This window comes from Leptidea sinapis, chromosome 13, assembly GCF_905404315.1.
Source record: "Leptidea sinapis chromosome 13, ilLepSina1.1, whole genome shotgun sequence".
Lineage (NCBI taxonomy): Eukaryota > Metazoa > Arthropoda > Insecta > Lepidoptera > Pieridae > Leptidea > Leptidea sinapis.
In genome coordinates, this window is record NC_066277.1 from 13,202,422 (window position 1) to 13,227,812 (window position 25,391).

The 25,391-nt window shown below is 34.4% G+C and overlaps 1 protein-coding gene across 27 annotated transcripts in view; it reads right to left on the reverse strand.

The window, feature by feature from the left end:
* Positions 1-25,391, reverse strand: part of LOC126967614 (dystonin) — a 338,791-nt gene that overhangs the window by 86,538 nt on the left and 226,862 nt on the right. For 22 of the 27 annotated variants that reach the window (XM_050812155.1, XM_050812168.1, XM_050812153.1 and 19 more), the window contains 9 exons: positions 24,158-24,250; positions 23,174-23,348; positions 15,354-15,569; positions 14,731-14,827; positions 14,258-14,378; positions 13,397-13,614; positions 12,776-12,926; positions 12,323-12,406; positions 10,653-10,928 (listed from right to left, as the gene is read on the reverse strand). In XM_050812155.1, the coding sequence (XP_050668112.1) occupies positions 10,653-10,928; positions 12,323-12,406; positions 12,776-12,926; positions 13,397-13,614; positions 14,258-14,378; positions 14,731-14,827; positions 15,354-15,569; positions 23,174-23,348; positions 24,158-24,250 (1,431 nt within the window). Of the gene's footprint in view, positions 1-6,833; positions 6,931-10,652; positions 10,929-12,322; positions 12,407-12,775; positions 12,927-13,396; positions 13,615-14,257; positions 14,379-14,730; positions 14,828-15,353; positions 15,570-23,173; positions 23,349-24,157; positions 24,251-25,391 lie in introns of those variants that run through there. The other 5 variants (XM_050812167.1, XM_050812166.1, XM_050812165.1 and 2 more) reach the window with 2 other exon arrangements.

Consider the following 25,391-nt stretch of genomic DNA (forward strand, 5'->3'; position numbering starts at 1 on the left):
ATTTTCCTAAAAAAACAAACCGATGTTATAAAGATGCTCCAGTTCCTATGCTGTAAAAGCAAATAAAATAAAAACTTGTATAATTATTACAGTCGTTTTACATTAAATTAATATTTAAGTGTTTAATATTTTTTTCGATACACTTCATGTGTAGTTTTGTGTATTCAGTTATTTATAAAGTTGTTTATTTCTTCTTTTTCTTTCGTTCTAATTTCAATATTATTAAAATTATTATTATTGGGAGAAATAGCACTTGATTCTGTATTGTGTCTGCTGTTGTTAAGACTAAAGAGTTGGGAAGACGTTCAGAGAAATTATTCCCTTGCATAATCGTTACTGTAGCCGATTTTGATTAACAAGTCGTAATTAGTCAGCCACGCGTAGAATTAGTTTAGATCCAAAGTATTTTGAATTTTAAACTAGCTAATGCACACATTGACAGATTATTCACACATTACGGGCAGTTAGGTCATCTATACGCTAGTATATAATAATTCTATGGGATGTACTAAGAAAAAAATTTCTTGACAACCGCAAAGTGGTTACAACTCATCTAGATGTAGATGATATTTAAGTTTTACAAGTACTGTTATAACTTCACGGGTGGGAAACTCCTTTGCACCGGATGCCGGCTAGATTATTGGTACCCCAACGGCGTCTATTTCTGCCGTGAAGCAGTAATGTGTAAGTATTATTGTGTTTCGGTCTGAAGGTCGCCGTAGCTAGCTAAATTACAGGGCAAACGACAGAGTAATTACCGCTAAGATTTTGTCTTTTTCAAGAATCCTGAGCGGCACTGCATTGTAATGGGCAGGGCGTATCAATTACCATCAGCTGAACGTCCTGCTCGTCGTATCTGTCTATCCATGACAATCGTATCAATTTAGAGTTAGTAACAGGAAAACATAACCAAGTAACAAACGTCTATCCGCAGCGAACACATGTCACCGAGTGTTTTACAAGGTTTCTATTAATTAATTACAAACCGCGGTTGGTTTACGTTGAAATACAAGTTAATCTATCATTCTATTTGTATGTAAAGTTAAACCCACGACATGATTTCCAACGTTGATAAGTTGACTCACGTCAGCAAAGTTCTGGGTCGCTTGTAATGAAGGTCAATGAAGTCGATGTAATTTATACGACTTAATAGACATTTAAGATATTTCATGATACAACTGTTTTTTTTTTAATAATTATTGAACAATAACGAAGACTTACAGGAGCATTGAAGACTTTTTAGGTTCTTCTATACGATTTTTAAAGGAACGCATGTCGTATCAAGGTACCTTGTGAGTTGTTGCGGCAGGATGATTCAGTTACCAGAAACTCTGCTTATTGTTTCAAAATTAAAATTATATTTTATTTTTTATATTAGCTGATAAAATGCTCGCAAAATACCTTTGTGGTGCCTGGTGCCACATGTGTGGTACCACATTTACTTCATTTGACTCACTTAAGACATTGAGTATCTTTCTTGCATCACTTTACATGTATTGTAATTGACATGACTTGTAAGACGATTTAGTTGTAAATTGGCAATGAGTTTCTTGCCACTTTTTCTCATGAAAACTCATCCATTTCCGAAGTGGTGGTAAATGAAAAAGAAAAGAAAACTTTTCACATAATAAATAATTTTGAAAAATAAATAGTAAATAAATAAAGTGATTTTGATTTATCTACCTGGAAATACCGCACAACAAATTTTGAAGTTATTGTTAAACTGTATGGATTTTCTGGACCTAGAGCTCAAAGTATAATATTTTTTTATTCCGCAATCGACAAAAAAGATTGTTCCAGAAGATTACTATTAAGTCGATCATGAAGTGAACTAACGTAACATCAGTAAAAAATTAATAAAATATTGAATATTTGCTATTTAGTAAAGGATCGAGTACAATTAAGCGAGATTAAAGAAAAAAACAAATTTTAAGAACGCAAACACTTACGCACGCAAACAATATTAATAAAGTAGAGATAAACTGGTCATATCATAAGAGAAAAATAGAGAAATGGGCAAGATAATAACAAAATGGCAACCATGAGGTAGGTACCAGAAGCAAAGGTAGACAGACTGTAAGATGGAAAGACCACATCAGGAGAAAAACGGATCCGTTATGGACTCGTACCTAGGAAGGACAGGACAGAATGCAAATATTTAAAGTAGATCTTTGATGGAAAACAAGGTACACCAAACCAACTAGCGTTTGCCGATATTAAATTTAATGCTCTCTGTATTTTTACAATTAAAGCATGTAAACATTGTAAAGGCTTTTCATTTAATCTTGACAAGCTATACAAGTGTAAGACTCATTAGAAAGGGTCAAGGAAAATAAGCCATTTTATTATTAGCCTGGCAAAGATGTGCATTGTTCGTCGTATAACACTTGCCAAGACTTCTATACAAGATACTATGAGCGTCTAGTCCATATGTAAAAGGAGTTTCAATTTAAAAATAAATCTTAAAATAATATCACACATTGGGAATGGGTCTACTTCAATAAATAAATATTTCATGTAATGCAATATACTATCTTTGAAAATTCCACCTGAGTTGCGCTCGTTCAAATCAGGTCTGAGCAAAAATAATTAAAATGGGTTATGGATTCTGACTTTACAAATTACTAAAATCTCGTTCTTAGTCATTGCAAATAGAAACGTTAAATACACACAATATATTCAGCCTCATCAGCAAATCATCAACATCTTCTATCAGTGCCTTACTTGGTATCTCAATCATTATTTCCAATTTATTAATAACATAAACCAACTAATCGCCAGTGTCATAAAATACGTAACCGTATATAGCTTTAACGATTTGTAACTTTGAGGTAATGATTCACTTAGGCCATGTGAGCGAAGGTCAAGGTCTATAGCTCAATATTATGTTTTAGATAGAGCACGCAAGTCGCAAATATAGATTTATACAATCCGGTAGAGTCGGTCACTCTTTTTGGATTCTTCCAAACTTGACCGTATTTGTGATTAAGTTTTATAATACTACTAAAATATCGAATGATTCATTCGATACATATATACTAATGTACATAATTTTTAAACTTTAAAGAAGAAATACTAACCAAAAACGAAAAACATAAAGAGCTAATTTTTATACTTTTAGTAGATACAGATAGATTTAGGAGTCACTAATAGTGAAAATCATTGAATAGAAAGGTCGCGCTCATTCCATAATCAACGGTCGCGTCAAGAGTAGCAAGATTTTGAAAGTCTAAGGTTGATACCAGTGGAAGACAGGGAAGTACGTCAGGATCTACGTAAACGGCAGTCCGTTGTGTCTGAGCTGCCTTAGGGAGATAGGATACAAAAGTTTACAACATTTAATTCTTGCCAAGAACTTCGGCTACAGTATTTAAGAGATAAACAAAAAATCGATTTATTCAATTAACAAGTCAACCGAGCCGAAAGACGCAAAAAAACAGTGTGAATGATAAAGAATAAATAAAAAATGAATGGAACTAGAGCAATGTATTATAACGGGTAAATAAATCCTAAACGAAACAGATGAATCCAAGTTAATAAGCTAGCTGGTTTAGTGACATAAACAATCCTTTTATGCTATGTGTAGCTGTTTTAATAGCTGAAAGACCGCTATAAAATTTAATTTACTTATTTAAAAATAAAATATGAGTCGTTACCGGGTTCTATAAGTATTTAAAAAAAAATACTGTGGGACAATGAACAACATATACATCAATTTGTTAATCTCTACAATAATTTATGATATAAATTGATAGAAAAAAGCGGCCAAGTGCGAGTCGGACTCGCCTATGAAGGGTTCCGTTGCAGCAAGTAATATAATATAAAAGTTATATAGTAAGGAAAGTGATATTAATTTTTTTAAATGGAAAAGACAGAAAATCTTTGCTCAAAATCATACAGTACAAATGAGCTCTCATCATTTATACGTATTAAAAAAAAACTACTAACGAGATCTAGATTCAAACCAATAAAAAGTGGAAAAAAGAAGTGTAAAGGTGGAACTTTGCATGGTAATGCACATCATATATTTTAGTTTCCGTTTCCGTTTAAGGGTTTTGTTTTATGCCATTTGGCTACGGAACCCTAAAGTGTCTTGATAAAATAATACATCTTACGCTCTGTCTAAACGTCAATAGTCTATAAGTCCTCAAGATAATCCGTTTTTACAATTCACAGCATAAATAACGATTTTTTAAGTCCTAATGATGTCATGTCACATTTTTCTGTTATGTCGCAAGGTCACCGGTTGTTTATTGAACTAGGTAACCGGTCTCTCGTATTAAATAGAGTTCGGGTTATCAAAACTTCTGATAAACTGTATTGTTATGAGTTTACTTACAGGTCACGTACACCACAATGGGCAAATGACCATAATGACAAAATTTCAATAACATTTTATGGAGATTTTATCATGTTATTAAGAAGTGAAAGGGGTGGAATAGTTAGAAAAGGTCGAAAAAATATTAATTAAAGTCAGCAGTACCAAAAGTGACGAGAGCTCGAGGCCACTGGGAATGGCCAGAGGAATGTCTTAAGCGCCAGTTCTTCTAAAGTATTTTTCTGCTGGATTAGTAAGTAGAAGACGCACTTTCAAAACTGATTTTTAATAAAATATTTAAATTTGCCAGGTTCGTCATTTCTGCTCTTCCCTCGGGGAGTTGCGCGCAAATTGTTAATTAATTGCCCAATTCGTGAATTTTAGATCGATTAGCATATTTATATATTTTCGATTTATTGCACGGTTTACCGTATAAGATTAACTAATGGATCAAATTATACTCAAGAGTCACTGTTGGTTTGTTATAACCATGCTCTTGCAATACAGTAGATAAATTGAACATTACTAAAAATTTACGATAAATTAAACAAACTTATTAATACTAACAATTTGAGCTAACCTATGACAAAATTTGTTAGAGACATAGTTAAAGAGGATTGAATAGGCTATATTTTAGTCTGTAAATTAAAAGAGATCCCTGAGGAGCGCGATATAGCCATTTACCACACGCAACACAATAATAATACCATCGAGAACAAATGATTATAATATTCGTTTTGCTCTATAAATTGTTAGCACACGACTTGGAAATGTTACTCAAAATAATAATTCGTCAAAGAAAGAATGAGCGGCGCAACACATTTTATGGAATACTAGCTGACCCGGCAAACGTTGTTTTGCCATATAAATTGTATTGATCTTTTTCTTGCTAGTTGGTAAGAGATGGCGCTAGTTGTATTCATTAGTATTAATCACACTTCTTTTATATTTTGTATAATTCACACTATAGTTTTATAAATTATAGCCTATTTGTTATTCTGGTGTGTAAGCTATATTAATGTAAAGTTTCATTAAAGTCTATTCAGTAGATTTTGCGTTAAAGAAGTTCAAACATACATCCAGACATACAAACTTTCACATTTATAATATTAGTAGTATTAGTCGTCGGAATCGGGGTATGGGCATGTCATGATCAAAATGCGATGATCAAAGGCGCCCAAAAGATCATATGACCAAGAGAGTGCTTGATATTAACACCGGACCAAGAGGCCGCGGAAGACCACGATTAACATGGAAATCAGTAATAGACAAAGATCTACAAAAACGCCCAAATAGATCCGCAGACGACCCAGGACAGAACGTCCTGGCGAAGACTGATTAGGAGAGCCGACCCCAACTAAAATGGGATAGTGCGAGGATAAAGAAGAGTCGTCAGAAGACGGGTAGTAAAGCAGCCAAAGTAAAATACCTCTGTAATTCACAACAATTGGCCGAAAAAATGGCTAATAAATTATATAGACCAAAAAAAGAACCAATTATTTCTACCTACATAAACATTGTATTTTATTATCTGTGCAATAAACTTATCAATATGCAACGATATAAGCGAGTAGCTTAAGCTTGTAGTATCGATAATGTTGATAACATTGACAAAACATTATTAAGAGTTCGCTATAGAAATTACATGAAGCTACTTTATGGATTTATGATAAGTCTACATTGTTTTTATTTGTATTCTTCTTTTTAGAAAATGGTCCCTCGAGAATAGTCATTTATAGTAAGATAAAACTACAATCTTTAATAAACAGTGACTGAGCGCTGGTTTTAATAATAAAAAAAAATATACTACTTCTTTTTGACAAAAATTAATCATAAAATATTCACATGACTCTATAATAGGGGCAGCTACACAGAAATCTTCATGTATATTACAATTTATCAGTGGGAAGCTCCTTTGCACGGGATGCCGTCTAGATTATGGGTACGACAACGGCGGCTATTTCTGCCGTGAAGCATTAATGTTAAAATATTACCGGGTTTCGGCCTGAAGGGCGCACGCCGTAGCAAGTGAAATTACTGGGCAAATGAGACTTAACACCTTCTGTCTCAAGGTAACGAGCGCAATTGTTGTGCCGCTCAGAATTTTTGGGTAAAAAGGCATTTATTTCTCAAAATTGGGTTTTTCAAGAATCCTGAACGGTACTGCATTGTAATGGGCAGGGCGTATCAATTACCATCACGTGAACGGCCTACCTGTCTCGTCCCTTATTTTCATAAAAAAAAGAAAGAAAAAGAAAAAATTCTACAATCCCGTTGGTATTTTCCCCACGCTTTAAGATTACAAAGCTTCTTAAACAATTTGCCAGTAAAATTATATTAGTTGCTAAGGCATAGAAGGGTGTTGCGTAGCGTACGGGTCACCTGATGGTAAGTGATCACCGACGCCCATGCAACACCATAATAATCACAATAGCTATGCCGGATTTTTTTTCGACAAATTTCAGAAATTTTCATAAAATAATTGCACAATCCAACAAATCAAAATCACCGATACATTTATAATCTGTCACAAAACTTTTTAGCACTGGCACTCAACGACACGAATTACGAAAAAAATTTTGAAATCGGAACGCGGTTTGGCTCGCACAACGTCACCCGAGTATAATAGTTGGCGCGCTACTAAGCCGCAAAAGCAAAACATAGCGATAATGGCCGCGGACGGTGACGTAATGTTTTCCGATGCAATTGAGTTTATAGCTATACGATAAAGTATATCGCAGTTATTGAAGCATTAATGAATAAAAAACTGCTATAAAACTAAGTAGGAGAAGTGTGAGCGGTTACGATTCAACAGTATAGGTATTCCTAAACAACGGCCGCAATTTTTCATGATGTAATATATTATTACTATTACTTCCAAAAATTAACCAGATTTTCTGATTGTGATACGAAAAATCAAGAAACTAACCGAAAACGGGTTAGTAAATTCTACCATCTTAATCATATTATAATCCACATGTCGTTCAGAGAGTCTGGCAAAGGATTTAACTTTCATTAGACCTGGACTTGGTATACTTCTTACAGCTTTTATACAAGCTCTAACATTGACTTACAGTTTCTCAGTTGAGTCGTCCCCCGTATCGATCATGGTGTCCACGCCTTAGTCGACCCATCCCAAAGCTTAGGTGGTATACACATATTTACAGGGGAAATCTATGTGTGTACCACTCTTCATATACCTATTCTGCCATCTTATGCTCAATTCCGAAGGACTTCCGAAGACCAAAGAAGAGTATCTGGTTCTTCACGATTATTTTGAGCGTTATATAGATCTGCTTTAATTTCTCATGAACCCCGTGGATAGGAAACGGTGACAAAAAGTTACATACACCCTGCATTGATCTGAAGCAAATAAAAAGAGCTATTTCCCAACATGAACGCAAATAATGACAATATTTTTAGCAGTCAACCAACGATCTGACATGCCTTTAATTCAGATTTGCTTTTGGATTTATTCAATTTTCGAAATAAATTCGCTCTATTTTGGTTCGATTAAAGGCACAAAATTAATTTGAAACATAAAGATTTACGTGAGGTCTTACAAGAAGTGGAATAATGCCTAACATAAATTTGATTCCCAAGTAAATATGCTTCCAGATGCAAATCCTTCGGCAATTTAATTGAATTGAATTACAATTCGATGTACCAACTGCTCTAAACCGAAACTGTATTTTATAGAGTTACAGACGGTAACTTAAGACTTAGAAATGAGTTGTGGTCACACAATCTAGCGTCACGGCTGCTGAACCGATTGTTCATGTTACACTTACTTGTAACAAAAACATAGCGAAGCATTAATGTTTATATTGTGTACTTACGAAAATTCAGACACAGATTAAGAATGTTATATTATAAAAGAATAAATATCGACTTCGTACTTACGTGTTGGGCCGTGATTGAAATGATTTTATATTATTTCTTTAGAAAGTGTCGTGGTGTCCAAAAAGATGAATTGACGGTCATTTTGAAGAAGAAGGGAAATTTGAGGTGATCCGGTCATGTAGAGAGGACGAAGGAAATTAGACTGACTCCACAAATTTATATAATAACTAGCTGATTCCCGCCACTTCGTCCGCGTTAGATTAAGGGATTTTTTTAAATAATCAGCAAGTTCCGGTTCCCGTTTCCAACATATTATGTGAATCTTATTTCGGGGGAGATTGCTATAGAAAACTAAAGCTACTACTGGTATAGTTATAGCTCATCGACGGGAATTTCAGTTTTTCACATATCCGGGAATCATGTTTTTTCCGGGATAAAATGTAGCCTATGTCCTTTCCCAAGCCCTAGGCAATCGCTGTACCAAATTTCATCCAAATCGTATCAGTAGCTGGCGTAAAAGCGTAAAAAACATTTATAATAATAGGGATTAGAAAGATTCACGACCAGTATAGGTAAAATCTGAAGTCGGGCCAGTTCAAGCGTATACCAACAATCAAAGGCTTGAGTAGGTATCTTCATTTTTAGGTAAAGGTAAAAACATTTACACGCGGCCAGTGTCCTACTTACTTCTTTTAAATTAAACGCGAAGGAAATCGCCACGAAAAGATTTATTGCAAGTGGCTTTGGAATATATTTAATTTATTTTTAATGTTACTCCAATAAAGATAAATTCTCCAAGTCATTTCAAAGCCGTTGCAAAAATAAACGTGATAGAATAAACTTCCTGCAAAGGTAATACACCTACGTTCGACTGAGTGGGAGGACAATAAATGAAGTTTATTGAAACATGTAATTGGCTAGAGTTTGAATATTACTGTAGAAAATCGATTTACAGAGTACAATTTCATCATCGCAGAGTAAATGTATTTTTTTTTTAAAGATAATAAGGGACGAGACTAGCAGGTCTACTGATGATAATTGATACGTCCAATGCAGTGCCGCTCAGGATTCTTGAAAAACCCAAAAATTCGGAGCGGCACTACAATTGCGCTCGTCATGCATCTTGAGACATAAGATGTTAAAAACAGTCTTTCGGTCTGAAGGGCGCCGTAGTTAGTGAAATTACTTTATGAGATTTAACATCTTATGCCTCAAGGTGACGAGCGCAATTGTAGTGCTGCTCAGAATTTATAGGTTTTTGAAGAATCCTGAGCGGCACTGCATTAATAGTAGCAATAGGCAGGGCGTATAAATTACGATCAGTTGCACGACCTGCTCTTCTCGTCTCTTATGGTCATAAAAAAAAGGATTGCTCTGGTGTTGAAAGATTCATTTGTAATACCATTTAAAAATGGTCTCTAACATCTACGTACATATTTGTTGAAATCTATTTCAAGTTTATCACATACCTTGACTCATAAAACTTGTGTAAGATAGTCGTTAACGAATTATTCAAATAATATTCTGTTTGTATCGGAGCGTACACTCTCAAGGCCTACTGACATAACGCCATGACATCACTATAGATGAATTAAAATAATACTTTATACGTAAATATAATTCCCAACTCACAAATACGTAGTATTTTATACATATTAAAAATTACGCTCACAATATACCACTATTTGCTCTGTATAACTAACGAGTTCTCTACCAAACGTATGATAATATTATAAATGAACATGGATTTATCACACCACCGACGAGGCTGTATGTAGTCTTGCCTTTGCATTGGATGCGATTGATGAAAACAGTATCGCATTATAAAACTGTTGTATGTAGGACTAAAATTTTTTTTTCTGTATTGGGGATAGAGCTTTAAGTCTTATAATGCGCGAGCCACAGCTCAGAACCATAAGGGGAGCGAGAGTGTCATGATCAATGCACACGCGTTTCTTATTACGCTTTTCAACACGCTTGCGAGGAGAAAAACATGCTTTCTTTGTTGTTAACCTTTCTTTAATAAAACACAATTAGGAATGCACAATTCTATTATATTTTTATTTGAGGTGAATTGCTGAGATGGTTTGGACATGTCGAGAGAATTAATGAAGAACGATTGACGAAGAAAGTGTATAAGGCCAGTGTGAATTAAAGTGTTGAAAGGGGTAGCCCTAGGCGGACGTTTAGAGATCAAATCAGGGAGGTCTTGAAAAAAGGCCAGGTCAAGAGAACCCTAAACCGAAGAGCATGTATGAAAGGAATAATGAAAGTGGACGAAGCGAAACAAGTATGTAAGGATCGTTGCGAGTGGAAAGAAGTGGTCTCTGCCTACCCCTACGGGAAAGAGGCGTAATTGTATGTATGTATGTATGTAAAAATATTAAGTCACACATCGTTAAAAAATTTTGGTTACAAATTTAATTTGTATAATTAATCCCAGAAGTAAGGTATATCACTTTAAATAACAAATTGTTTATAAAAGACTTACCAATGTAACAATATCTCCAGGATTGGCGGCCGCTATTCGCCTCAGTCTCTCGTACAACAAATCCAACAGCCGCTGGTGTTTAGCGTTCAGCTCGTCCAACTCTCTCGCTACGGCGTCAGCTCCGGTCCCGTCACTGATCAAGTCCGTCCTCCCTCTACTGCGCAGGCGCTCCGCTATGTCAATGTCAGCCTGACGTTTCAGCTGTTTGACGTCCAGCGACGGATGTATCTCCTCGCATAGCCATTCTACATAACGCTGGCATCTCGATGTATGTATCTAGTGGGTTACGGTTAGGTTATGTTACGTTAGTCGTAACAGACTGCTTTTATATTAAAAATCCATTTATTTTCGAAATCATTAATGAACAAATTAAAATATAATTTAATTAAATTTTGTGATGATAAAAGCAATCTGTTTTTTAATAAAAGCATTAAATTATTAAACCTTTCACAAGTCCTTTCATAAAACAATATATAAATGATGAAAGTAAATTTTAACATTCATAAATTCCCAGACAGTAACCAACATTCATCATATATTTCATTCTAGCCGCACTCGTTCCGAAAAAGGAAAACAATGGCCATTCATGTATGGTAACATTGTCCAGCCTGGTGGGTATCTCTGGATAGAAATCATGCTGAGATAGATTTTCTAAGCGTGTAACACCCGGCGTGCTGATTTCACCCAACGCACGTGCACAAAAGAAAAAACAAGCAAGGTGCCTTAACCCGCTCAGGAAAAAAAACATTTTTCAAAGTATTTACAAATTAACAAAAAACAAAAGCAATGACACCATTACGTCATAGAAGCTTCAATTTAATTAATATTACGTCACGTTATATTTAAATGAAAAAAATATTAAAATTATACTGAGAACTTTATTTTAACAATATTATAAGCACAATAGCATTCAGAGCTATTACAAATGTGAAATTCTGTCTGTTACGCTTTCACAGCGAAACAAACCAACTGCTTTTGATGAAATTTTGTTTAGTCTAAAACAAGGGAATGAATATAGTCCACAATTTTAATCCAACATTTTAAAGGTTCTTAATGCCATATGAAGCCTTTTATAAATATGGAACAATAGGTATGTAGAGTATAAGAATATTTTATACAACATTTTAACATAATGTATACCTAAATCTACTAATTGTCTTTGTACTAGACAATGAGTTTATTTAATTGACAATAATAAAAAGTTAACAATTGAATAATTTATTATTTTTACGCATATGTACAATGGTACACACCCAAGCACACTCACACATTCATGACTGTTAGCATTAGTATCAAATTGCAAAGCGAAAGCATTATAAGAATTAGCGGATGTGAGAAAGCCTTAAAGCCAAGCTTAGAGTGCGTAAAAAATAGACCATAATCCTCTGTAATAACTGGGATCTTGACGACAAAGAATGAGAGAGAAAGAGAAAAGAGAAGACGCTGGACTACAATTCAAAACATGACCTTTCATAACCTTTCACAAAAATACCTCACTAGTGAACAAACATGGCGTCACATAGACAAAAATATTTTCATATATTGTTATTGCGACATCTAGTGGTTAAAATACAAGAATGTAAATAAAGTTTTAAACCCTATGTACAAACATTGTGTATCTATGTAACGCCACGCCATCTATTATTTCGTATACACTCTGCTATAGTTACCTTCGCTTCTCGAATGAACCTGCCGCCATCAACATTAACCTTTTCAATCTTCGGTGTCCTTTCCACAACACTTGTAAGAAGATTCTGCAAATCAAGCATTACACCCGAGTTTGTATTAAAGTTAATCGGTGCAATACATACAATTGTGCTTTCTCTGTTTATTTAAATGTATTGTTATTAATTAAATTCTATAAGTTACAAAATTAATAAAACTCCCCGTCAATAAATGGTTTATCAATTATTATAATGTACTACACTTATTTTATAATATTAATATTTAAAAACATTTACAGATAATAGTAAACATTATTATTTTTTATTAATAATTTATTTCAAAATCCACGACCACTTTTAGTTTTGATGCAAATGTATTCTAAATTAGTTATCGTATACATCCACTAGATGGCGTGTTAATAAATATATGGTGGGGAAAAAAACGTTAAAATATCTCACCCGTGTCGGTTCGAATTGTTCTTTCGGTCTTATGTCGATGGGTGGCTGCGATTGCAACTTGCTATAGGATTCATCGATCCATTCAGCTTCCTTTTCAAAGCCAGCGTTGTAATTGCGCAGGAGTTGATAAGCCGCTTCGCAGCTTCGTAACCTATTGGAATTATCATATTGTTTTCTGATCAATAAAGTTATAGTGTAGTAAAAATAATGCAAATTTAGATAATAGCTCTTTGGGTCGATTGTAGCAGCTACAAGGTATTTTATCGGATTGCTGTAGCAAAATCAAATACGGAGTTAATGCTGACGATATGACGTATCATAGAAAGACCACCGTGCCATTTTTTAACGAATTGAATTACATCTTTTTATATGTATTGCTTATGTTTTATTTTATGAAAATAAGAGACGAGACGAGCAGGACTTTCAGCTGATTAATTGAGACGCCCTGTCCATTACAATGCAGTACCGCCGCTCAGCATTCTTGAAAAACCCCAAAAAGTCTGAGCGGCACTACAGCTGCGCTCGTCACCTTGAGACAAAAGATGTTAAGTCTCATTTGCCCAGTAATTTCACTAGCTACGGCATAGGACTACTACTAGCTATGTGTGACCAAAGGTCTACCTCTCAGCTAACTGCGAACAGACGCTGTTCCATCTGCTGTTGAGTTGGGCCACCTCCTTGTCCAGCCGCTCCAGGTCGTTGTGCCGGCCCGCACGCGGCAGCGCGGCCCTGGAGCTCTCCACCAGGCGCCGGCAGTTCTCGGCGTCATCGTTCATCTGGTCTACTTGCATCTGTTGCTTGCTGACCGCCACTTGCATTCGCAGGAGGTCTTCGTGCATCTAGATATTTTATTGCGTTCATGTTAATTTATTTATACGTGCATACAACTATCTTAATCTACGGACACATTTAAAAATTATTTTATAATGTTGTACACTCCACTTATAGGCTAACTCGACATGATACGATCGAAATATTGGCATTAAATTAGTAAAAAATATATCGTGACTACCCGTCATAATAATTATTAATTACAAACATTGTATTGGTGAATTGTTATAGTCTTAGCAGCCCTGTAGTTTTTTGTGAGGTGTAAGCAGCTTTTTAATGATATTCGTGCACTGTAGCTATAAACAACTCTATAATGGAAGTGTGGATCAAAGAGGATGTAAATACTACGTAATAAGAAGTAAGAATTGAAATTTAGTTTAGTATGAAACGGGCAGTCATTTGACATAAGTTTGAAATAGTAGTAAATACAGTATGGCGATTGGCCACGAAGTATAACCCGGCTAAGTTTGAAAGCGAACAGTTGCATAAAACGTAGTGGATTTCGCCTATCACCGTGTTTTACAAAATTATAGCTGTCATCTGTCAATCTATCAATGCCTGCACGTTTCATACAATGGAATGAATCGCTTTTTTCTTAGAGTTTCGGTAGGGTGGTGTGGACTATATAAGTGACGAGTATAAGAGACTCACATCCTTGATGAGCTGAACATCATTGGGCAGATCATGGAACTGCGCCAGTTTGATCTCAAACTCTGATATCGTCTGGTTGTTCTCCTCCATACTTGTTATAATAATTTCCACATATTTTAATCTGAAACAGAAACATTAAATTGAAATATTTCTCACCAATTCGGTAGAACATGAGTTATATAGCACAGGTGGACAAACTAGCTTGCAAAGGTAAGAATTACAAGAAAATTTCCAGCCTTTAGCTTCCTTCGATTCTTTCTACTCTTTTCTGTTCAGTGCTCTCCTTCCCGTGATTTTTCTGCTATGGCCTTCCATCTTTCTTAACTGACTACCTAGTTTTCTTTTTAATGTCGCGGGTGCCAAAATAACACCACTAAATATTTTTACCCGTTATCTGTACCTATTACTGTTTGACTTGTCTATTCTAAGTTTTCGTATTCTTATAGTAAATTAAGAAACTAAGTTTAATTTACCTTTCCACAAAGAGTTGACTCTTGGACTGCAAGTCGCTCCATTTGCCCATTACTTTATCGAGGTTCTTCTTCATCGCCGGTGTCTTCAGGGCAATGCCTACAACATAACAATTATATAATAAATTAATCGAATATTAATGGGCCTGATATACTTGCTGGATTGTGTGCTGGATTTCTCCACTCGCGTCAACCCTAGCACTTTTACTTATCTATTTATGAGTTGGTACTTTTCTAACATTCCAACGATATAGTTCGTATTAGTTAGATTATTCATTTTATATTTAGCAATGATTATATATTTATATATATTAAGCCTTCGCGTTTTTATGTCTGCATATCCGTTAAATTTAGTATTTGCCATAATACGTTAATATTTAAATGATCAAACAGATTTATATATTTTTATCGTCTCCAATTTTTTCTCTTGTCTCAACAAATTTGAAAATTATAAACAACAACAATGCAAGTATCGAATGAATGTTACTATTAAAATTAAATATTATATTGCAAATGTTGCACTTTTTCGTTATTTAAAATTTACGAATGTCAAATCCCAAACTTCTCTATGTGCGCTTGAACCTTCTACGGCAACCTCATTCTTTCTAAAGATGCATCACAGGTACCTCTGAAAGTGGCCTGCACTTCCTCCACATCAGAAGACATCGCCAGCAGGCTGCTCTCCCAGTCCTTGTGCTGGAGTACCAGGTGCTCCAGGGAATCCAGATCCCGAGGGATGTGGCTCGAAATCCTCTCGTGTAGTTGTCGTTCGTATAACTCCAGACGCTCCAGAAGGTTCGACGACTGCTCCGTGAAGATACGAGCAGCATTCTTCGAGTCCTCTGCAACAATATACTCAAACTTCAAACTCCAACATTTTTATTCCAAAGTGGATATTGGTTTTATTTAAACGAGACCAGCAAGACGTTCACGATATGTAAAACGCTCAGCCCATTACAATACAGTGCCGCTCAGGATTCTTGATTGAACCCAAAATTATGAGCGGCATCGCAATTTCACTCGCCACTTTAAGACCATGTTAAATTTCACTGGTCCACTAGCTAGCGCCCTTCAAACCGAAACACAATAATGCTTGGACATTACTGTTTTATTTCAAAAAAGACGTCGCTGTGTTGCCCGCCTACCCATTATCGTATACCAAAAAGCCGCCAAAAGTAAGAGTTTTTATAGAAAATAGTTCAAAATTCGCATAAATGTTCTATTTGTATGTCGGCTTTCAACGGATGAACATCACGTTGCCGAAACGTGCAATTCGCAGTCCACGGCCCTTGCATTGATAATTGATACTCAGAAAGTATTCGAATAAATACGGAAATCTTGTACGAGATTAATATAGGTGAACTTTTACCGCAAAATATTATATAGATCAAGTTATTTTACAAAGTAACAAAGTCAGTCAATCCAATTCCTGAATTGTATGTACTTAATAGTAACATGTAATATTCAATACTATAATATAGTAATAGATAATCCATCAATTTCGTTGCCTTAGGTCAATTTAAATGATCATGTAAATGTGATTTTTAATACAATAAAAATCAATTTTGATTCTTCCGTTGCCATGATCCATGCAGCTGGATCAAAAACACTACTACAAGTAAGCTATAACATCGCTAGTACGGTTAAACTTATAAAATGACTAAAAACCGCTGCAAAAAAATATCAGAAAGATTATTATTTTCATTTATTATATACGCGTTTGTCGAATAGGTAAGATGTGCACTCGAACACTAAACACACTTTTTTTTCGAAAATATATTAAATATTTTTGGACATACTACATACCTACATAATTATAACCTCTAAAGTTTTGTGTAACAATATTTAGCAATGCGACATGGTTAATAGAACATTATATACCTGATAATCGATATTCGACCCATCGCCTCGCCACTGAATGTTCTCTGAACACAATATAACTTCTACATCTCATATTCAATAAGATCTAAGTTGCTTCTGTGCCGAAACTGATATGACACAGCATAAGAACAACAGTAGGGAAGATGTGGGAGAGGGTCGTAAAAATGTTGCCAACATTTGTGTATTTTTATTGAATAATGGACTTGTTATGCAGACTGCTAAATAGTAGTAACGAGCCTTCTGTTTGTTTCTTAGTCGTTAAGATTTTTTGTTTTACAATGCTCTGAGCTGATAAAATTTTCCTATTTTCGTTTAAACGCATTTATAATCTTTAGAAGTATATGTAACACAAATAGTTTGTATATATATTTGCATACCATTAGCATATATAGCATATAACATAGCATTTTCAGCTTTAGCAAAAAGGATTAAGTACATTTCCAATAATTGTCTTGCTCGTTACACAAACAATTGACTATACTAGTTGTTATTGTACTGTGTCACCCGGCCCACGGTATTAGAAATTGCATTATAAGTGGCGACATCAAGGCCAATACAATCGTTCATGACATCACTGGGCCAAAAGTGGTCATAAATCTAATCAGGAGCACCTTGCCGTCTCGTGGGTTGGCACTAAAATAGATAGGGACTCTTAATTGGACGATCAACAATTTCAATTCAATTTATCATTTTATTCAATAAATGGCTGCCCTAATATACTGAATTAATAATACTAGTACCTACATAATTAATATACTACAGTATTTAGTAGCAGAAAAAAGACGCTCAGTAGTTTAAAATGAATTTAAGTTAGACGCACAGTGCCAAACTTCACTCAAAAATTTTTTCGAGCTTCTACGGATTTAAAAGATATAACACTGATTCTACTGCCCAAAACTTTTGGACGATAAGAGATATTTAGGACATAAAGAAACAGATGTTTAAAGAGAAATGTCATTTTATATTTGATAGAGATTATAAAAAGATAGATAAAGGAGTTGACCCGAAAAATGGAAAAGAGATTCAAGCGAACAATCACTATTATTATTTGTACATCAACAGCTCTGACGGCTGATGATATAAAAACCAATTAGTCATGACCTCCGCAGCCATCATAACTCATTTCCAGATCACTATCTAAACAGACCGAGTTCTATGAAATCAGCTTTATTTATGACAGCGCTTTACGTTCGTCAGTCAAAGGACGCAGGTCTTAGATACTAATTTGTAATACTTTTTAATAGGTACTTAGTTGATTTAAGGCTGGGGTACGAGCCGATGGCCTTGAGAAATCGGGCAGAGCTAGGTTACCTCTCTCGCATAAGATCGCCATAGTTTTAATTCAGAATTAGAATCATTTTTTTTTATATTACAAACATAATAGAATTTTCTTTACAAAACTAACCAAAACTATGTCAAGTTATTTTCATACAATTTTTATCTAGATTGAATGATTAGCATGGCTCCAACTGTAAAAGTTAGGGGTATTTTGGTGATTTTTTTTCGTAAAAATATAAGCTTTATATTAGGCTTTATTTTAGGGCTATTTTGGCGATTTCTTGGGATAGCGGACTTAAAAGAATGGCCTTTGGGGTTCTTGCATTTTCTTCTCACGAACAATGGCGCAAAAGATTCTTGAAAAGTCGAGCGAATGCAGTGACACTAACAGGAGAACAATAATTCCTACCGAATTAGAACCTCCTTTCTCCCTCTTTATAAGTCTTATTGATACAGTTGGTCTAAGGGAGATGGGGAACTGAGTAAATTAATCAAAGGACCATGCTGCAGGTGCTCGAAACTCTTCAGAGGCTTTTTATGAATTATTAACTTTGTATTTAATATACTTAATTATTGCATAAACTGTATGTACAAAGATTTTGTAAAATCTTGATGTTGTCCAATGAAGATTTAAAAGATAGGTTTTTATCAATGGCCTTTAACCCCTAGTGGTGGTAAGCGGTACAATGTATCACTGATTTTGACATTCATGAGTGTCATCGTTCTGAAATTCAAATCAAACAATGGGAGTATATACTGTAATAATATATATATAATACTTGCTAGTATTACAGATGGACTCACCGCGCAGGGATTGTCCGTGAAAGAATTATTCTTGAAAACCACGAAACGCAACACATGTAGCTCATTTCGTATTATACTGATAACCTTAAACAGCTCTTGGACTTTGGGGAAGTCTTGTTAAAATTTTAAAGTTAATGTGAATAGGTGTGGAGCATTTAGGCGATAATTATAAAGATAAATGGTTTCATTTAAAAGAATAGACATCACATTATTGCTTTCAATAATTAAGTTCATCAGAATGACTGTTTGAATGAAAAATATACTTAAGTCTTGTATGTATTCCGAAACAATTGGTGATATTAAAATATGATTTTAAAATCATCGTATCAAAGGTGTGTAGTTTAAATTCGCTTATTTCTTGTAACTCAACATTATTGTAACGCTTATAAGTGTTACATATATCATTTGATAGCAAGATAGTTTAATACACCTGATACATAGCTTTCTATTTACGGATTATATTTATTAGCGCTCACTACGGGTCAATTGAAATGTTATCAGCCCACTTATCTGACTGTTGCATTTACATTTCAAGAATAACAAACCTATATTTAAAGCTATTTAATATTATAATGAGTTAATTAATAATTATCTATATTTATATATTTATAATTTTATACATGGACTATTACGGCCGTTCCCAATATTCAGTCTAACTCTTACTTGAGATAAAAATCGTAACTATCGTTGACTTTTCTGTCCCAATAAACTTATCGACGGTAACTCATCTTATCCGTACACGCTGTCTGTCAGTTGGACGACGTATAGCTTACCAGCGATAGAAGCTTGTATGGAAATTGCAATTCACGCGTCCCACTATAAGGCGATAAGAATGACTTATCGGGTATATTGGGGCAGCTCCAGATTATTGACAGCTAATTACTGACAGTTGAAGGTAGTAATTTATCTTTATCTGTAGATAGTAAATTTTTTAACATTGTTCCTTATTTAATTTTACTTGAAACCATAATATCGTGTCAAGTAAATTATATCCATCTGTATTTACGTACATTTATGAGTCTACCTTACTGGACAAAACTGTGATTTAAATGAAAAGTCAATCCTAATATTTCTTAAAAAAGTCCGTCTTTTTGACTTCGAATAATTTTCTGCGTTAAATTAAATTTAAATTTGTAAAATTCATAATGATTTGCATATTATTTTTAAGAGTTTCAATTGATTTGTTAATATTTCTATTTATTTGTTAGACTTTATTTTCCTTGTGCGTGTAGGCTATAAATAGGCTATAAAATATCACCAGAAAGAAAGTGCGAATCCACTACTCAGATGCCTTCGACCTCGCCTCATGCCTTCAAAATGCCATCATCTCTCCACTTGGTGAACAATGTACTATTTTTTTTAAACTAGCAGTTTATAATATATTAACAGACGCATGAAAGTAACAGTAAACTGCTTTTCACTTCTATAGACTCCTACGCTCTACAATTTACAATTTTACATAATTTATTTACAAACATATCATGGACTACTTACACCCAGTAATCAGTAACTATAGCTCAACTGAAATAAATATTTAAAAAAAAAAAAATGTAGTCGCGACTATTCTATATACACTTACCCTTTCTCGAAGTAAATATTCGCTTAAGCTTCTTCATTGTAATAAGCACTTTATCACATAGGCACAAAGCCTAGTTTGGGTTGTCGGTTTGAATGGATACTAATGTTTTGATTGGCGAATGGTATAGAGTAGATGCTATTTTAAAATTTGGCTGTTTTTCTTACAAAAATCACGAAGAACCTATCTGTTTGTTTATGACAAGTAACATTTATTAGGTTCTATAATCACACTCATTTATAGTTATAATTTAAAAAAAATACAAAACCAATAACATAATAAATTAAAAAAAAAATTATTTACAAGCACAGTATCTACTTTTTCCACTGGGTTTTTATTCAAATGTCTATTTAACACTCATAATTAATGTTAAAGGTTCTTCTGACAAGCAGTACCAAGAACCACTTAATTTTAATTAGCATTTATTATAAAAATTAACACTGTTGTTCACTTCGCATGGCGTCGTAATTGAGAGTGGCATCCTTTAGGATCGGCGTGTTGTCAAACCGAGACGTCTTGATACTTTAATGAGGGCTATTTTAAGTACACTCACATATGGACAGGAAACAATCCTCTATATATATTGCTGGTGATGAAATAAATTGTTTTTCCTAAGAAGCTAATTACTTTTATCTTTTCATCGTTATTTTTAACGTTTTAAAAAAAAATTGCATAGTTAATTAATAACATTAACGAATAATTGATCTCAACAATGTACTCTTATTACTTTTGTAATGCAAATAATCTACAGTAGGTACATTACATCACTTATTAGCTAGGTTAATATACAAATCAAATGAAAATCACTAAATCAGCTGTTTTGACTGCTGTCATTATCATTATTATTTTCGCTTAAATTCAATTAAATATATTTTTTTTATTTGTTTATATGACATATATTAAATTTGATACGTAATTTAATTAAAATCAATTATGTAGCGTAATTTAAGTCATTAATTGTTTATTCATAGAACTACTATGGGTGAATGCCTGTAATAAATGATTCCACATCATTATATTTGAAGTGTTGTAGGAGTACTTTCTGGATGGTTTATATATAAATTCGGACGGGCATACTTATAGCCATCTTCATAAAAGTAATTGCCTTGACTCTAAATTGTGTAGCTTCGAAAACCTATAGTCGCCGTAAATATCTTATTTTAAATTAAAAAGTAATCATTGAACATTATTTTTGTTACAATAAGTGTAGAAGCAGAGGCCACCATATTTTTAGCGGCATTATGTGCCTCTAACATTGACCATAAGATCTGAAACATAACGCATCACTAATCTAGAGCGTACTGCGATACTTCACACAGACTCATCACACCAACACCAGCACCACTGTTTCGTAGCAGGCGTGGTAGTCATAACTACCCCGGAGAAACACTACACATACAGTTAATACTATTACATATTAATATGATTGGGAAAGTAACCAATTCCAAAACTGTACGATTTAAAAAGGCATTATAAAGGTATATATTTTTCTCATAATTTATTCTTTAGAACACTTTTTGATGTCATTTCTAATATACTAGATACTACTACTGCTTCGGAAACAAATGGCGCTCTGTGAGAGAAGAAGCGGCGCAAGAAACTCTCCCAGCGTTCTTTTTTTTGCGCTCTTTTTAAACATACAATATTGTACTGTCATTACTATTGCTATACAATAATCATAATCTAGTCCCAGGCTGTCCGATCACTTAGATATTCAGCTGTGGATTAGTAGGATTTACGACAGAGCCATTTTTAATATAACTTTTAAATTTATTTATAGGTTATGCCTTAAAAGTGGCTGGGACTATATTATAAAAGTGTATACATTTACCCTTAAAGCTATTATGTATCTTATGAAGCCTACTAGAATAGATAATCTCTAACCCCCTTATTCATAATAGTCTGCTAACTTAAAGCATTGCTAATTCTCACTCTGTCTTCTTCTATTGAGCTAAGTCAGAATGAGAAAAAACACTCCTTAGCGGCTGTTTTAAGTTAGCGGACCATTATGAATAAGGGGGTATGTCTAGTTGTTGTTAATATATTGCAACGTCGTTAGTTGTAGTACTATGAGTCATTATCTAATTGAACCAATAAAGCAATGTCGTACTCTACACCCGAAAATTCAATGGAATGATTAAATAATTGAAGATACATTGTAATAACTATCTCATGTAATAGCCTATAATCCTTAGTAAATTACTTTAGGACTATTATGTTTATATTATATACTATTATATATAAACACATAAATAAATTGTACAGATTTGCAAACGTTGATTAAAATTATTGTTTTTTGTCATCACAATAAATGATTCTTGATAAATTATGGGTTCCAGCAAGATTAGGAGGTAAGCGAATCTATTGAGCACTTGTAAAGTCGCACACATTGCTATTGCATTGTGTGAGTAACGCTACTTAAACTTCGTGTGATATGCGCACGTGTCCCCCCCGCCTTACCTTCCGCCAATGAGACCCTATTTATGACTTTTACGTGGCCAGTGCTCAAGGCTTTTTTTCATGTTCTAATTGTTATCTGGCCTACATTCATGGCTTAATTTCGTCGATCTTTATTTCCTGTGTTCAGAAGCCTTAGAATCTATGTAATGACATAAGTTATATGCAAATGTCCTTGAACCGATAAAAACAGGTCAGGTTTATTACTTCAGTGTGCGTGACAAGCTACGTCTTATACTAGCGATTTATATGTCACTTTGTGTTAGTGTGCGTGTATTGCTCAACATAGAGGTTAACTGTCAACCTCAATTTTCTTTAACGTTCAGCTGTCACTTTCTATCTAGACTTATAAATTATCTAAGAAAATGTCATTGTCACTGTAAAATAGATGGATACTTTATACTTGTACTAATATATACTATTATGTATATAGACAGATAAATAGCTCACCCTCAGCGCGAGCTCGTCGTTCGAACTCGTCGAACAGTCGGTTGACTTCGTCGATCTCTCGTCGTAGTCGTCGCAGCTGCGGGTCGGCCGGGTCTCCCTCGGCCAATAACTTCTCCGCGTCCTCGTTGAGAGCGCGTCTGATTGCCTGACGCTGTTCTGCGCCCATCGCTACAAACTGTGCAATGGAATTGGAGGTGCATTAATTACGTGAGGAATTTTTCGACTCGTCCTCCTCCCTTGGTGAAAAATTGTGTGAGGCATTTTGGAAAAGGGATGAGATATCGTAAAACTTTCCTCAAATATCTTCTCCCTCGCTTAAAATTTTGTTTTGGCTGTATACGTCATTATGGATTATGAAAAAAAAACTCTCTGCTAGAAAAAGAAAATCGTGATATTTGCCAAGAAACCCTAAGTGAGATTTGGATCTTTCCAAAGCACAAGCTTAATCTTTTTAGGTTGATCCCCTCCCCCCCTATAACACCTTACGTCATTTGATAGTACTATTTTTCGTATTATTAATAACAATAGTTTATCATCTAACCTGTAATAGCATTGTGATAGGCTTACTGTAAGCGCTATACCACTCTAGTCATCGATAGCGTTATTTTAACTAGAGGCAGCTTTAGGTACAGCAGTAAAAATGATTAAAATTTGATAGATGAAATGAAAAAGGATTTAATTTTTCTTTATTTATTCACTTGTTGTCGTAACTTTTATTGCAGTATTTACTTTTATATGTTCTAAAATATAATAAAAGAAAGAATTGGTACAAATAATTGTCCCAACGTCTGTAAAGTTTTGAAACCTTTTAAACATTGAACTTGAGTTTCTTAACGAAAAGATAATGTGAAAATTAATAGTCCTACTTTAGCTACAGTAATTCTGTAAATAAATCAAAACAGGCAATTAATATTAACCTACTAGTACACACGATATTTTGGCTGTATATATATATATATATATAAGACTATTAACAACACTTACTTGTGGGAAATCCCATCCTTTAACCACCTTGATGGTGGCAAATATCATGTTCTGGCGCATTCTCAGCTGTTTCCTCTGCCACAGCTGTATCACCTTCAGGAAACAGAAGAACATCAACATGAGACAATAGGAGACAAACCGACACAATGGCAGACACATGACTAAATTATTTGAAGCATTGATGTATTAATAGTAATAGACGGAGCCACTTATAATTTCTTCCAATTGCATCAACAACTGCATACTAGCTATATAATTATTCTTGGTGCTCTTGAGCTGATCATTATCAGGGCACTCCCGATCTGCTCGTGGAATATACACCTAAATTGACTTTGTCCAACACTTTTTCATACACATTTTCTATATGAATTTGTGAATTTGTTAACATCAAAAACAATCATAAAATCAAAAACTGTCCAAAAAATTATAATTATCAGTACTAGTTTTTATGAAAATAAGGGATGAGATGAGCAGGACGTTCAGCTGATGGTAATTGATACGCTCTGCCCATTACAATGCAGTGCCGCTCAGGATTCTTGAAAAAACAAAAAATTCTGAGCGGAACTACAATTGCGCTCGTCACCTTGAGACGTAAGATGCGAAACATAGTAATGTATATACATTTCTGCTTTACGGCAGAAATAGGCATCATTCTGGTAGCTAGCCGGCATCCTGTGCAAAGGAACCTCCCACTGGTGAATACTTAGTAAACTCGACTCAAAAAACTCAAGCGAATGCACATCATCAAAATGTCGCAAGTCACAAAACATTTATAGAAGTTCTAAACCGCACTCAGAACGAGTGTCATGAAGTGGGGCACGTCTTCGTGGCAATCAACGTTTTGGCATAGAATAGGCATAGTTCAATACTATCTATAGACATATACGAATTAGTTAATGGACGAGGGTGATCACTTAATCAAGTGAGCACATGACATGTAAAAAACACAATATTAAAACCAATTATAAGAATTGAACAAACCACAGAATGCGTTACGTGCGCTACTCCGTCTATAAATAATACGGCTGGTCAAAGTATTGACACTAGATAAGATTATTTATTGACAGGCCAATAGGGTCGATTATCAAATAAGTCATTATTTTATCAAAGGACAAATTAAATGAGATGTTATATTATAAAATGCCCTCAGAAAATTCTACTTTATTGAAGTACGTAGACTCTAGAGATTCTTCCCAATCGAGGCCAACGCGTGATATTGGAACTTTTGAGAATT